General features: G+C 44.1%; 1 protein-coding gene across 2 annotated transcripts in view; it reads left to right on the forward strand.

The window, feature by feature from the left end:
- Positions 1-16,629, forward strand: part of LOC123997549 (procollagen galactosyltransferase 2-like) — a 43,579-nt gene that overhangs the window by 16,343 nt on the left and 10,607 nt on the right. For both annotated transcript variants that reach the window (XM_046301908.1, XM_046301909.1), the window contains exons 2-7: positions 8,669-8,779; positions 8,951-9,068; positions 9,274-9,408; positions 9,598-9,802; positions 11,143-11,262; positions 15,171-15,244. In XM_046301908.1, the coding sequence (XP_046157864.1) occupies positions 8,669-8,779; positions 8,951-9,068; positions 9,274-9,408; positions 9,598-9,802; positions 11,143-11,262; positions 15,171-15,244 (763 nt within the window). The remainder of the gene's footprint in view (positions 1-8,668; positions 8,780-8,950; positions 9,069-9,273; positions 9,409-9,597; positions 9,803-11,142; positions 11,263-15,170; positions 15,245-16,629) is intronic.

Consider the following 16,629-nt stretch of genomic DNA (forward strand, 5'->3'; position numbering starts at 1 on the left):
TGGGCAACTTTTGCAAATGTTTTGTTGTCTGGGTGAGAAAAATGCTCCAAGTTAAGAGGACTTCACATTTCCATATCATACAACTCATGTCATATACAGTGTCAATGTTTATGATCAATATGTGTGATGACATGGCGTCATACCCTGGGTTGTTCTGAACAGAATGAGTCTATGCTTGATGTTCAGCTACAAGGCGACATGGCGTCATACCCTGGGTTGTTCTGAACAGAATGAGTCTATGCTTGATGTTCAGCTACAAGGCGACATGGCGTCATACCCTGGGTTGTTCTGAACAGAATGAGTCTATGCTTGATGTTCAGCTACAAGGCGACATGGCGTCATACCCTGGGTTGTTCTGAACAGAATGAGTCTATGCTCGATGTTCAGCTACAAGGCGACATGGCGTCATACCCTGGGTTGTTCTGAACAGAATGAGTCTATGCTCGATGTTCAGCTACAAGGCGACATGGCGTCATACCCTGGGTTGTTCTGAACAGAATGAGTCTATGCTCGATGTTCAGCTACAAGGCGACATGGCGTCATACCCTGGGTTGTTCTGAACAGAATGAGTCTATGCTTGATGTTCAGCTACAAGGCGACATGGCGTCATACCCTGGGTTGTTCTGGACAGAATGAGTCTATGCTTGATGTTCAGCTACAAGGCGACATGGCGTCATACCCTGGGTTGTTCTGTACAGAATTAGCCTATGTTTATCTATTGTGAAGAACATTTTCCGTGGAATGATCTCGTGACTCCATTTCATGCGCACCAAAATTACCATCTGCTTCTTTGAATTGCCCTGTGAAAGCCTAAAACTGTAAGATCGTATTTAAAACGTAACTGGTCATGTTGGCAATATAACAAGCTTTGAAATTATGCCCACCTGACCCAGACTGAGATTTAAAATGGCCGGTTTTGGATTGCATAAACAGCAACCATAATTGTGTGATGGCGGGGATGGGGTTGTGTTCAACACAACTACAAGTGTTCTTGCTCTAGTTCCTCAAAGTCACAGCTAGGAGAGCTCATAAAAGCACCTTATAGTTGAAGACTCTTCTTTGAGTCATAAAAGTGCAGTGAAATGACGTAGGAACTGTGCACACTATGGAGAGGTTTGTGACCACTTGGAGACACCCGTTAGACCTCTCACTCAAACCCTTGTCATTTCCTCCCCCTTACTTTTCACCTACCTCACATTTTCCAGGAATATTCTTATCGTGTTACTGAATGTATCCAGACTATTTTCAGATTTCGTTATCAACAAATACGGTGAAATATACAGTAAATGTAAAATGCACATATAAATCAACAGTGTAATGTTTGTATTCAGTCTTGTGTCAGGTGAACTATCCTCAACTTTGGTCTAATAATTTTCCTATAATCTCCAAACTGTTCTCTTGTCATTTCTACCATGCTTCTGCATATGCTTTTCATATTTCTTCTGTCAGAAACATGTATATTTAGCCCTATCCATATACAGTAGGCCAATTGCCACTAGCGTAAAGGGTTAAACACAGTACACACACATTCACAGGAGCGCTAAGACACGGGCACTATGTGCACTTATGAATACACTTTAAGATATACACAGTATCCCACAAGCACATTCATTTTTTCCTTTCACACATCGTTGCTATTGACTTCCAGGCTTGGCTGCAGTGCATGTGAGTGTGGTTAGGGGGATGTGGGGATGAAGAACAGTCAGAAACCTTCAACTGCTACATGGTTGAATAGGCTCCACCTAGAATTGTGTTAACATTTTAGTGGGGAATGTGGAAACCAAACCTTAGTGTGGTGATCTGTTTGTTTGTGTTTTGTTTTAATAAGCGTGGTACTTTTTCCTAAGGTATGAGATACAATCCTTCTGACATATTTGTCAGTGTGACCTCACAGACTCGTATAAGGAAGGGAACAACGTAATGAAATTCAAACACATGCTCCAGAATGCTCACTCGCAAAACACACACACACCTGCACATACACGCATCCTCATATACAGAACATATCGAAGCTCCTCTGTTTTGGACTTTTTCACAAATCCACGCCTATTCAAATCCCAGGGCAGCAATTTTGTGGTTGAAAAAACATGTGCACATGCATTACCTCCAAGTCAGGTGTTTTTACCTTAACCTCTCTGGTACAAGTGGGACGCTAGTGTCCCACCTCGACAACAGCCAGTGAAATTGCAGGGCACCAAATTCAAAACAACAGAAATCACATTATTAAAATTCCTCACACATACAAGTATTTTACACCATTTTAAAGATGCACCTGTTGTAAATCCAGCCACAGTGTCCGATTTAAAATAGGCTTTACGGCGAAAGCACACCAAATGATTATGTTAGGTCAGCAACTAGTCGCAGAAAACCATACAGCCATTTTCCAGCCAAGAAAAGGGCTCATCAAAGTCAAAAATAGTGATTAAATTAATCACATCAGATCTTCATCAGATGGCACTCACTGGACTTAATGTTACACAATAAATGCGTTTTTTGTTCGATGAAGTTAATCTTTATGTCCAAAAACCTCATTTGAAATTGGTGTGTTGTGTTCAGAAATGCATTGTTTCAAACATCCAGTGAAAGTGCAGAGAGCCACATCAAATTACAGAAATACTCATTATAAACATTGATAAATGATACAAGTAATAAACATACGAATATAGATATACTTCTCCTTAGTGCAACCGCTGTGTCAGATTTCAAAAAGGCTTTACAGCGAAAGCACACTTTGCGATTATGTTAGGTCAGCTCCTAGCCACAGAAACCCATACAGCCATTTTCCAACCACAAAAGTCAGAAATAGCATTAAAATTAATCACTTACCTTTGATCTTCATCTGGTGGCACTCCCAGGTCTCCATGTTAGACAAATGTTCATTTTGTTCGATAAAGTTCATCTTTATGTCAAAATACCTCCGTTTTGTTCAGAAATCCAAAGGCACAATGCGCGCTCTCAAAACCAAGACAAAGTCAAAAAAGTACAATAAGAGAGAAACATGTCAAACCATGTTTAAAATCAATTCTTAGGTTGTTTTTGTCATAAATAATATTTCAACCGGACAAAAGCTTTGTCAATGGAAAAGGTAAACAAGAAATGCACACTCCCAATCACGTGCTTGGTTCATGGATGGAAATTTCCACTGTCCTCTCATTGAAAGCGCTGGATCTATATTTTTCAGAGTAAAAGCCTGAAACAATGCCTAAAGACTGGTCACATTTTGAGGAAGCCATAGAGATCATGAACTGGGTCCTAAGTCTTTGTATGGTGGATAGGCTATCAATGGACAAACAGCCTTTCAAAATAATAGTACTTCCTGGTTGGATTTTCCTCGGGTTTTCGCCTGCCGTATCAGTTCTGTTATACAGACATTATTTGAACAGTTTGAAACTTGAGTGTTTTCCTATCCAAATCTACTAATTATATGCATATCCTAGCTTATGGACCTGAGGAGCAGGCAGTTTAATTTGGGCACGCTTTTCATCAAATTCCAAATGCTGCTCCTACCCTAATGAAGTTCTTAACAGCTTACACCCACATACCCATTCATGTGCAAACACACACACTCGGTAATTTCTTTAGACCTCTCTTTCCATGTGTTACGCACGCCTCTATGAAGAGGGAACGGGACACCCTGCTACAACTAAACTCTCCGTGAAGTGAAAAAGGTATGGACTGTAGGTGCGAGTAAGGATGACAACAGACAGAATGTGGTACAGTTTACAAGGACTTTATTCCTTTACACGGTAATATGGGGAAAAGGGGCTGGACGGAACCAAAGCAAGTAAATCTCAAAGCCCCCTCTATCTTACCTGCCTACCCACTACTTACCTAATTTAGCACCACCTGGTGCCCTAACCAAAATACAGGGGGTGGTCCGCCCAGGTCTTACCTAGTGTGCCTAGACAGTGAATATGCTACGGGTATATGTATGCCCGCGGGCCTCTTGCCTAAGCACTCCCTAGGTGCCTTCCCCTTCCCCCCTGGGAACAAATGAAACAGAATATTAAACAATTTCACAAACAAACTAAGAAACAAAGGACATCAAATAAGCTCTATCTGAGCAACAAACTCACAAAACATACCAACTCTCAGCAATGAACTCCCAGCAAAATCTCTTTCCTACAAAATTCTACCTCCAGCAAAATTTTCTAGCAAATCTACTTCCAGCAACAACAAAAAAAGTATCCTTCCTGAACAGAACACTGGCATTTATATATCTTCAGATGGAATGGGTAATTGGAGACAGCAGTCTTGACGAGGGGGCGGGATCAGCTTTCCAATTTGCCATGGAGTCAACCAATCAGCTGCTTGAGGGATTTCAGGAAGCCATTTTCCTGAAATAAACACATGCAAATACACAAACTACAACACAAACTGGGGAACGTAACACCATGTTTCTGCAACAACACACACACACACACACACACACACACACACGTAAACCACTGCTGACATTACCATAAAGCATTTCTGAAAGTATTCAGACCCATTGACGTTTGACACTTTTACATTACATCCTTATTCTAAAATGTATTTAAATCATGTTTTTCCCCTCATCAATCTACATACCCCATAATGACAAAGCAAAAACACACACAATCCTGTCTCAGAGCTCTACGGACAATTCCTTCAACCTCTTGGCTTGGTTTTTGCTCTGACATGCACTGTCAACTGTGGGACCTTATATAGACAGGTGTGTACCTTTCAAAAATCATGTCCAATCTTTTGAATTTATCACAGGTGGACTCCAATCAAGTTGTAGAAACAATAGACCAATGGAAACAAGATGCACCTGAGCTCAATTTTGAGTTTCAGAGCAAAGGGTCTGAATGCCTTCAGAAAGTATTCATGCACCTTGACTTTTTCCACATTGTGTTATGTTGTACAGCCTGGATTCATTTGTCCCAGGCCTTCACACAATAATGTCAAAGTGGAATTATTATTTTTATTAAATTTTTACAAATTAATAAAAATTAAAAGCTGAATGAAGAGTCAATAAGTATACAACCCCTTTGTTATGGCAAGCCTAAATAAGTACAGGAGTATAAATGTGCTTAACAAGTCACATAAGTTGCATGGACTCACTCTGTGTGCAATAATAGTGTTTAACATGATTTTTGAATGACTACCTCATCTCTGTACCCCACACATACAAGTATCTGTAAGGTCCTTCAGTTGAGCAGTGAATTTCAAACACAGATTCAACCACACAGACCAGGGAGGCTTCGAAAAGAAGGGCACCTATTGGTAGATCAGTAAAAATAAAAAAGCAAACATTGAATATCCCTTTGAGCATGGTGAAGATATTTTTATCACACTTTGGATGGTATATCAATACACCCAGTCACTACAAAGATACAGGCGTCCTTCCTAACTCAGTTGCCGGAGAGGAAGGAAAACGCTCAGGGATTTCAATATGAGGCCAATTGTAACACTCTGGGCGTAGTGGGTGCGAAGTCAGGCGCAGGAAGCAGAGAGTACAGGGTAGTGCTTTTAATTGCACACAAGGCGAATATAAGCCTCCCCACGAAACACGGGGTGCACAACAAAACAAATGCCCCAAACACGGGGACTCAAACAGTCTGGAGAAAAGCCCAAGAACGACAAACACGTCAACCTCAAATGTGCACAGTAGCAACACAAAACAATCCCTCACAAAGAGCAGGCTGGCCTACTGGCTAACATAGCCCGACTAATCAGCCTACACACAAAACAATCCCTCACAAAGAGCAGGCGAGCCTACTGGCTAACATAGCCCGACTAATCAGCCTACACACAAAACAATCCCTCACAAAGAGCAGGCGAGCCTACTGGCTAACATAGCCCGACTAATCAGCCTACACACAAAACAATCCCTCACAAAGAGCAGGCGAGCCTACTGGCTAACATAGCCCGACTAATCAGCCTACACACAAAACAATCCCTCACAAAGAGCAGGCGAGCCTACTGGCTAACATAGCCCGACTAATCAGCCTACACACAAAACAATCCCTCACAAAGAGCAGGCGAGCCTACTGGCTAACATAGCCCGACTAATCAGCCTACACACAAAACAATCCCTCACAAAGAGCAGGCGAGCCTACTGGCTAACATAGCCCGACTAATCAGCCTACACACAAAACAATCCCTCACAAAGAGCAGGCGGGCCTACTGGCTAACATAGCCCGACTAATCAGCCTACACACAAAACAATCCCTCACAAAGAGCAGGCGGGCCTACTGGCTAACATAGCCCGACTAATCAGCCTACACACAAAACAGGTGAAACCAATAAACAGAAAGAGGAAAAGGGATCAGTGGCAGCTAGTAGGCCCGGTGACGACGACCGCCGAGCGCCACCTTCGGTAGGAGTCGTGACACAAATGGAGACATTAAAACAGTTACAGAGTTTAATGGCTGTGATTGGAGAAAACTGAGGATGGATCAACAACATGTAGTTACTCCACAATACTAACAATACTAACAATACTAACCTAATAGACAGAGTGAAAAGAAGGAAGCCTGTACAGAATAAAAATATTCCAATACATGCATCCTGTTTGCAATAAGGCACTAAAGTAAAACTGCAACAAATGTGGAAAAGCAATTCACTATATTTCCTGAATACAAAGCATTATGTTTGGGGCACATTTCAACACAACACATCACTGAATACCACTTTTCATATTTTCAATCGTGGTGGCTGCATCATGTTATGCGTATGTTTCTCATCGGCAAGGACTAGGGAGTTTATAGGATGAAAAATACATGGATTAGAGCTAAGCACAGGCAAAATCCTAGAAGAAAACATGTTCCACTTTGCTTTCCAACAGACACTGGGAGATAAATTCACATTTCAGCAGGACAATAACCTAAAACACAAGGTCAAGTATACACTGGAGTTGTTTACCAAGACGGCATTGAATGTTTCTGAGTGGCCTAGTTACAGTTAAATCTTCTTAAAAATCTATGACAAGACTTGAAAATGACTGTATAGCAATGGTTAACAACCAAATTTTTTTTTAAAGTATAATATGCAAATATTGTACAATCCAGGTGTGCAATGCTCTTAGAGACTTACCCAGAAAGACTCACAGCAATAATCACTGCCAAAGGAGATTCTAACATGTATTGAGTACTTTTCTAATCAAGATATAGTAGTGTTTTATTTGTAATAATTTTTGTACAAATATTTACATTTTTCTAGCGATTTTAATCCCACTTTGTAACAATGTGGAAATGAATACTTTCTGAAGGCACTGTATACCTCCTTACACAGGCTCAAACATGAATGAACACACACACTGGGACACACATTGTGAAAGGGCTGTTATTAACCCCATGATTGCCCCTGTGGTCCTTAAGGCCTACGTTCTCTCTCCAGTTGGACTAGCGCTGTCTGCCTGGAAATCTGTTAGTGTCTAGCTGTTAATATGAAGTCACAACAAATCTCTCTGCTGAGAGATCTCTCTCTCTCTCTCTCTCTCTCTCTCTCTGGAGCTGTGTGTGTGTGTGTGTCACAGATGTCAATATTGTTATCTCTGAACTGGGTGTGTATAATGAATTCTGTCTACAGTGTTATCTCACGGTGGACAGTGTTAGCAGCGGTTTTGTAAAATGTGTGTTTATACACTGCTATCTCTGGTCTGTCTGCACTCCAACATAGTAGGCAATGAGTTTGTCTGGAGAGGTTATGGTCGGGAATATTTACAGCAAGCAGTGGAAAACTCCAGTGTGTGTGTGTGAGTGTGTGTGCCAGCAGTGGCACTGCGACCTCTACAGATACACTGGCCCCGCTCTCTCTCTCTATTGACCTTTCCTCCATTAAGCACATACTCTATTAGGTGCAGAGAGAGAGGGAAGCAGGTTAGATTTACTTGATTATGTTGAAGTTGTACTATAGATATCCTCTCAAGGTCATAGGCTATTACTGTGAGGCCACAACTCTGTAGAAGTGATAGTGTGATAGCATGGGTGAGAAAGACAGGGTGAATGTGTGACTGGATGAGTCTAAGGACAGAGTTGGGGTAGGTGTGTGTAAGGACAGGCAAACGGTGTGCAGACAGTGGCAGCAGTGTCAGTGAGGAGGGTTGAGGTGTTCCAGCTACTGTACTGTACACTCTCTGGCCTGTTTGTTTGTTGGTCTTTTTACTCTCTGTGGTTTGTACTTACAGCCTTTCCACCTTATAGCTTTCCAAACTGTCTGCCAGACCTGATTTACACAGGACACTGTGTGCGTGTGCGTGTGCGTGCGCGTGTTCTGATCCTACACACAGTGGATCAGCTATGTTGCTGTATCATGTCGACACATTACCTTGATGTGTTATGTTGACACTCTCATCGTGTTTTTTTTTAAAATACTGCAGTGGGCTAAATCGAGGTCAAAGTGTTTCTTGGTCTTAAATAAATCTACTTTCAAACAAACGTATATGCCTCATGGTTATGAGCTTAAAAAAAGAAGACGCCTGTATCATGTCAGATATAGAGTTGAAATGTATTCAATTTCTAGTTTGCATCACAATATTACACTTTATATCACACAAGCCTGAAATATAACAAAACTGTTTGACATAGAAACACCACATTTTCTGCAGTTTTTTTAAATAATGAAATATATTAGGGCTACAGTGAGTTGGTACTGCATTACGTTGTGTTAATATAGTGTCCCATAATATGTTGTGTGTCAGGGCAGCGACAGACCACAGTGTGGACAACAGCACAGCCATGCTGAGGGAGTGGCTGAAGCAGGCTCAGGACCAGTACCACTATGTGGAGTGGAGACCTATGGAGGAGCCCAAGTAAGTCTACGTTACCCCCTCCCAGCCAACCTCCCCTCAGACTCAGGGCATCTCACCACTCCATCTAGTCTGGTTCACATTCTTACATTTTACACATCTTTGAAGTTCACTGCTCATCAGTGCATGGTGAATATGAGACACTGAAAGTAAAGCTCTTTGTCATGTCCTCAGGTCCTATACTGATGAGTGGGGGCCCAAGCACTGGCCTCCGTCCCGCTTCAACCATGTGATGAAACTGAGGCAGGCTGCTCTTAAGGCAGCACGGGAACGCTGGGCAGATTACATACTGGTGAGACTGAGTTCATAACATACCTATGAGATTACATGTGTTACATTTCAGTGTAACATTAGTTATCTGCATTATTGTATGTGAATGATGATACCTGCTTTCTGTCTCTGGTTTCATGAGACTGTATACCTGCAATACTAGATGTTTGTTAGATTACATTCTGTGTGTTTATGCGGTATCCTGCTCTGTCTCTCTCCGTATCTAGTTTGCAGACGGTGATAACCTGCTGACCAACCCAAAGATTCTCAACCTGCTCATGGCTGAGAACCTGACTCTGGTAGCTCCCATGCTAGAGTCACGCTCTCTCTACTCTAACTTCTGGTGTGGCATCACCCCACAGGTAAACAGCCTAATAGAGACCACATCATTACTCTCCTTGTCACCTCTTCCCCGTGGCAATTAAAGTCATTCCAATTGCCTACCATTTGGGACCTCATAGCACTCGGTACCCCTTAGCCCTTCACATTTTAAATTCTCTCTCTGTCTCCTTCTATCTTCATCTTTCTCCCTCTCCATTTCTCTCCCCCAGGGTTACTACAAACGTACCCCTGACTACCAGCCAATCAGGGAGTGGAAGCGTCTGGGTTGCTTCGCTGTACCCATGGTGCACTCTACCTTCCTGCTGGACCTGAGGCGTGGCGCCAGTAGGGAGCTGGCCTTCTACCCCCCTCACCCTGACTACAGCTGGGCCTTCGATGACATCATGGTATTCTCCTTCTCTGCCCGGCAGGCAGGTCAGAGTTCAACACACACCCCCAACCCCAATCGCCCCACATCCCTTCAACCCCGCCACGTGTGGTCACCATGAGCCTTTCCAGAAACAAAATCCTCGTCCATGTTATTGGATGTTGTAAAACACAGCCCTCACACTATAGCTACCCCTCCCACGTACCAGATGTGTAAGCTTACAGTCATATAGCCTGGTTCAGAAACAACCGCTAGTACTATGTCTTGTGCTAAAGGCATGTTTTACAAAATAACCGATCAGGTGTTTAAATGAGGGAAACAAGGCAGGCTGGGTAATTGATGTTGACCAGATGTGTGACTTAATTACTTGACTGAATGTGTGTAATTATACAATAATTTCGCTACACCCGCATACACGTGTATGTGACCAATAACATTTGATTTGATTTAATTGTTGTGGCTAATGATCGGTAGAGTACCAGCAGAAATATTACACACATAACAGGAATGCACAAACGCGTGCTAAAAACACAGTAATGTCACACACTTACTCACATCTCACTGTCTCTCTCTCTCTCTCTCATACACACGCACATAACTCTCACACACATTGACACGCACGGCCATGTTCTTTAAGTGTTTCTTCCATTGGTTAGGGCATTAAACAATTCAATACAACCATTGACGTGCTCTAAGCATAGATAATAACCGAGACAATACTAACTAAATCCATCTGAAATGCTACAGGAATATGATGATGACCAGTGACCACAGAATGATACTGATCATGAGTGATTGAACCCGTCAGACATCGAGTTCTTAGTTACCTTTCAGAAGAGGCCCTAATACCCACAAATGGTACATGTTATTGAATGAATATGTAGACATGGTATGTATAGACATGGTATGTATGTACACTAAAGTGCCTAAGTTACTTATACACAAAACCATAGGTGTCCAATAGGCCTGCGGAAGCCAAAGTAAACCCAATTGAACTCGCCAAAACCATACAACTACTCCTGTCTACACAAAAACAAATACCATCCTTCAAAACATTACAACAGAGCGCGTGATTCGGCCACAGAGGATCACCAGCCTCTCTCAAAAAATTGCTCCGGATTGCTTCAAGTCACAAGGCCAAGACATTGTTATATATTCCGTCAGTTGTATACCCTTGTGCTTATTGTATCTTCCTTTTAAATACTGTGGTTATATGAGACATTGTGTATGCTTAGCTGTGCGAGTCTGTAGGCTGTCTACCAGCATGTACTTCGCTGATACAATCATGGTAGTGTTTGTGTATAGCAGTGTTTGTTTCCAGATGTCCAGCTGTATGTGTGTATCAGTGTGTTATTGATGAACTCTGTGTGACTGTGTTTGTTTCCAGATGTGCAGATGTACGTGTGTAACAGAGAGCACTATGGCTTCCTACCGGTTCCTCTGAAGGCCTCGCAGAATGTTGATGACGAGAAGGAGAGCTTCACACACACCATCGCTGAGGCCATGAGTAAGCACACACACCTATGACAAACACACACATACCTCTCTAAATAACACAGTCCCCTACAGATGGTCCCCTAACACTGACCCAAGCCTTAACCCTGAACTTAACCCTAACCCTTAAGCAAAAACCTAACCTTAACCATGATGCTTATCACCGGAATAGCAGTTAATAGTTTAAGCATCTATAGCCCATCACTACTTCTTTCTGTCTCAGGCCTGCTGCAGTGCTTTACTAACTCCAAAGATTATATATTATTATATTGACAAGATAGTCAAGTGACTACTCTAACAATGGAAATACATGTCCTCAAAGATGACAGGAAGAGGCGAGACCATTCTAGTCTATTAGAGAGCAGATACACTTGTAAACAGCCACAACTCCAATATGAAGTTGTTTTTTCAAGTTGACAAAATGCCACTTGCGTCCATTTATATCAGTGCAATCGTTATAACGACACAGGGCGAGACCCAGATACAGACACAGGAGGCAGATTGTTTGAGTCTCTGATATTTATTGAGCAAGAAGGGGCAGGCAAGAGGTAGGTCGAGGACAGACAAGAGTTCATAACCAGGTCAGAGTGCAAACGGTAAAGGGTGGCAGGCAGGCTTGAGGTCAGAGGCAGGCAGAATGGTCAAGCAGGCGAGCTCAGTGTCAGGGCTGGCAAGAGGTCAAAACCAGGAGGACTAGAAAAAAACAGACTAGGAAAAACAGGTACTCGGAAAACACGCTGGTTGACTTGACAAGGCAAGACGAACTGGCAACAGACAAACAGAGAACACAGGTATAAAATACACTGAGGGTAATAGGGAAGATGGTGACACATGGAGGGGGATGGAGACAATCACAAGGACAGGTGAACCCGATCAGGGTGTGACAGTACCCCCACCCCCCCCCCCCCAGGGGCACCACCACATCTGGTTGACCAGGGTGACCTTAGCGGGAACCAGCACCCTCTCCTCCGGGCCATAGCCCTCCTAGTCAACCAGGTACTGGAAACCCCTGCCCCGTGGTCGAACACTCAGGAGGCTTCTCACCGTGTACGCCAGATGGCCATCGATGACACGGGGAGGGGGGGTGGGCATGGAAACAGAAGATAAAGGGCTGTGAGACAAGGGCTTAATCCTGAACATATGAAAAGTAGGGTGTATATGGAGAAAACAAACAGCAGTGGGGCTAAGGACTCTAAAGATGGGGAAGGGACCAATGAAACGGGGGGACAGTTTGTGGGACTCCACCCAGAGGGGCAAGTCCCATGTTGATAGCCATACCCTCTGCCCAAGACGATAACGGGGAGCCGGAGTCCAGCAGCTGTCCGCTTGTCGACAATACCTGGAGTTGGTCTTGAAGAGCGGCCCAAGCTCTTTTCCAGCGGACAAACACCTGAGTATGTTGACTTCCTGTTCTTGCTCCAGGAAGAACGGGGACTGATTCCCCTGTCGAGTGCTCCATGGGGTGAGTCCACTGGCCAAGCAGGGAAGAGTGTTCCCGGCATACTCCACCTAGACCAGTTGTTGGCTCCAGGTAGTGGGGTTGGTTGAGACGAGGCACCGTAGTGTCGTTTCCAGGTCATGATTCGCTCGCTCCGACTGGCCGTTGGACTGGGGATGAAATCTGGAGGACAGGCTGGCTGACAATCCAATAAGGGTCCAGAACCGGGAAGAGAACTGAAGACCCCGGTTGGAGACCATGTTCACTGGGAGTCCATAGATCCGGAAGATGTGCTGCACCATGAGGTGATGGTAGTTTGGGGAGAGGTGTTAGGATAATGGTGTTGCCATCAGACGGAGGAAGCCCAGTGACAAAATCCAGAGAAAAATGGAACGAGGGGCAATAAGCAACGGGCAGTGGTTGAAGAAGGCCCAGCGGAGCTTTCTGCGGAGTCTTATTCTGGGCACATACCGTGCATGCAGTGACGAAACCATAGTGGGCCACTAGAAGCGTTGCCAGAGGAAGGCCAGGGTTTTACAAGAGCCAGGAGGACAGGTAAGCCTGGAGGAATGAGCCCATTCCAGGACCTGGTACCTTGCGGACCTGGGTCTCAATACCCCCAGACAAATGAAGCCGCAAGGCATGAGGTAGGAAGGATGGTCTCAGAGTCAGAGGGTGTGGCAGCAGAACTGTACAGGCGAGAGAGAGCATCTGGCTTCACATTCTTAGACCATTGGCGGTAGGAGATGGTGAAGTTGAACCTGGTGAATAACAGAGCACAACAGGCCTGCCTAGAGTTAAGGCGCTTGTCTGTGCGGAGATATTCCAAATTCTTATGGTCGGTCCAAACCAAAATGGTTTGTGCCTCCACTCCTCCAGCTCCTTGACCGCCAGAAGTTCGTGGTTACCTACGTTGTAGTTTCTCTCAGCGGAGTTGAGACGATGGGACAGGAAAGCACAGGTATGGAGCTTTTGGTCCAGGGAAGATTGCTGGGACAGGAGGGCCCCCACTCCAACATCAGAAGCATCGACCTCAACCACAAACTGACGGGACAGGTCCGGATGGATGGGGGATGGGGCAGTAGTGAACCAATGCTTAAGATCCACAAAAGCCCTGTCAACCGCTGGGGACCATGTGAACGGTACCTTGGGAGAAGTGAGTGTAGAGAGGGGAGTCGCCAGTGTGCCGTAGAGCCGGATGAAGCAGCGGTAGAAATGAGCAAACCCCAGGAAATGTTGCAGTTGCACTCTGGACGTGGGTTGGGGCCAATACACCACCACTCTCACTTTTTCAGGATCCATCTGGACATTTCCTTCAGCGATGACGTATCCCAGAAAAAAGATAGTAGAGCAGTGGAACTCACACTTCTCAGCCTTCACAAACAACTGGTTCTCCAGGAAGCGCTGAAGGACTTGTCAGACGTGTTCTTGGGCAGACCGGGAGAAAACAAGGATGTCAACGAGGTAGACAAACACAAAATGATTCAGCATGGCATGTCATGGATCACATTGTTGACCAGGGCCTGGAAAACAGTGAGCCCAAACGGCATGACCAGATACTCAGTGTCCACTGGCCGTGTTGAAAGGCATCTTCAACTCGTCCCCCTCACGTATCCGGACGAGATGGTTGATATTCCAAAGGTCCAACTTGGAAAGATGGTATCCCCCTGGAGAGGTTCGAAAGCAGAGAGGAGTGGCAGGGGGTAACGATTCTTAATCGTGATGCCATTGAGGCCCCGGTAGTTGATGCATGGACGTAGGGTCTTGTCCTTTTTCACAAAGAAAAATCCTGCGCTGGCAGGTGATGCAGAAGGACGAATGCTCCCAGCAGCCAGAGAGTCCTCAATGTACTCATCCATGGCCTTGGTCTCGGGGCCGGATAGGGATTATAGCCGAACTCAAGGCGGTGTGGTGTCCGGGAGGAGGTCAATGGCACAATCATAGGGACGATGTGAAGAGGTAGCACGAGCCTTGTTGAATACCTCCAGGAGATCATGGTACTTATTGAGCAACAAGGGGCAGGTCGAGCACATGCAAGAGGTCATAACCAGGTCAGAGTCCAGAAGGTACAGGGTGGCAGGCAGGCTTGTGGTCAGAGGCAGGCGGGCTCAGTGTCAGGACAGGCATGAGGTCAAAACCGGGTGGACTAGGAAAAACAGGAACTCGGAAAACACGCTGGTAAGCTTGACAAGACGAACTGGCAACAGACAAACAGAACATTCATAACCTAACCATCACGAAACATCTAATCAATCAAATAAGCCCCAAGTAGGAAATTAGCAATTGCATTTTTTGTTGACGAAATTTGTCACTAAACCCTCTCGCTTCGCCTCTTCCTCTCTGCTAACTCTAGTTTTCTTTCTTTCCTCCCTCGGCATTTCTCTCTGCTCATGAGAATGGTAAATAAACCAGTTTGACCCTAGAGGACATACTCTATCTGATCCCACTCGGCTGTATTAACTCTAACTCCTCTGTTTCTACAGTTGATCACAACATAGCACCCTCAGAGTACCTGTACAATCCCGAGATACCGCAGGACAAGATGGGCTTTGATGAGGTACAGTAAGACACTGGCCCTGACTGTTTAGAGCAGGGGTGGGCAATATACAGACCCGGCCCCCCGAGATCATTCAATCTGGCCCGGGGGAGGTTTAAAACCTGTTTGGGATAGGGGGCAGCATTGGGAAGTTTGGATGAAAAGCTTGCCCAGAGTAAACTGCCTGTTACTCAGACCCAGAAGTTAGGATGTGCATGTAATTAGTAGATTTGGATAGAAAACACTCTAAAGTTCCCAAAACTGTTAAAATAAGGTCTATGAGTATAACAGAACTCATATGGTAGGTGAAAACCTGAGAAATCAAACCAGGAATTCTGAGGTTTGTAGTTTTCAGGTGAATGCCTATCCAGTGTCTGTGGGGTCAGATTGCACTTCCTAAGACTTCCAGAAGATGTCAACAGTCTTTAGAAGTTGTTTCAGGCTTCTATTGTGAAAGGGGAGAGAATAAGAGCACTCTGAGTAAGTGGCTTAGCTGAAAGCCATGAGTTGTTTATCGCGTGTGGCCGTGAGCGCGTTGTTGGTTATCTTTCTTTTCTATTGTCAACGCTGTTGTCCGGTTGAAATAATATTGAATATTTATGATTAAAAGATCATGAGGAGTGATTATAGACATCGTTTGACATGTTTCTACAAACTTTAATGGAACTTTTTTGACTTTTTGTATGGAAGTTGTGCCCGCGCTAAACGTGCGAACAAAAATTAGGTTTTTGGACATAAAGATGAACTTTATCGAACAAAACAAACATTTGTGTAACATGGAGTCCTGGGAGTGCCTCCAGATGAAGATCAAAGGTAAGTGATTCATTTTAACGTTATTTCTGACTTTTGTCACCTCTCCTTGGCTGGAAAATGTCTGTATGGTTTTTATGGCTAGGCGCTGTCCTAACATAATCACATGGTGTGCTTTCGCCGTAAATCCTTTTTGAAATCTGACACAGCGGCTGGATTAACAAGAAGTTTATCTTTAATGTATAACACTTGTATCTTTCATCAATGTTTGAGTATTTCTGTAATTTAATTTGGCTCTCTGCAATTTCACCAGATGTTTGTTTGAGACGATGCATTACTGGACATAAAGCGACAATTTAAACTGAGGTTTTTGGACAAAGATGAACTTTATCGAACAAAACAAACATTTATTGCGTAACATGGCGTCCTGGGAGTGCCACCAGATGAAGATCAAAGGTTAGTGATTAATTTTAACTCAATTTCGGACTTTTATGACACTGGAAAATGTCTATGTTTTTTTTTGTGGCAAGGCACTGTCCTAACATAATTACATGGTGTGCTTTCGCCGTAAAGCCTTTTTGAAATCTGACACAGTGGCTGGATTTTACAAGTTTAGCTTTAAAATGGTGTATAATACTTGTATGTTTGAGGAATTT

Source organism: Oncorhynchus gorbuscha, linkage group LG15 (assembly GCF_021184085.1).
Source record: "Oncorhynchus gorbuscha isolate QuinsamMale2020 ecotype Even-year linkage group LG15, OgorEven_v1.0, whole genome shotgun sequence".
NCBI classification, from domain to species: Eukaryota; Metazoa; Chordata; class Actinopteri; order Salmoniformes; family Salmonidae; genus Oncorhynchus; species Oncorhynchus gorbuscha.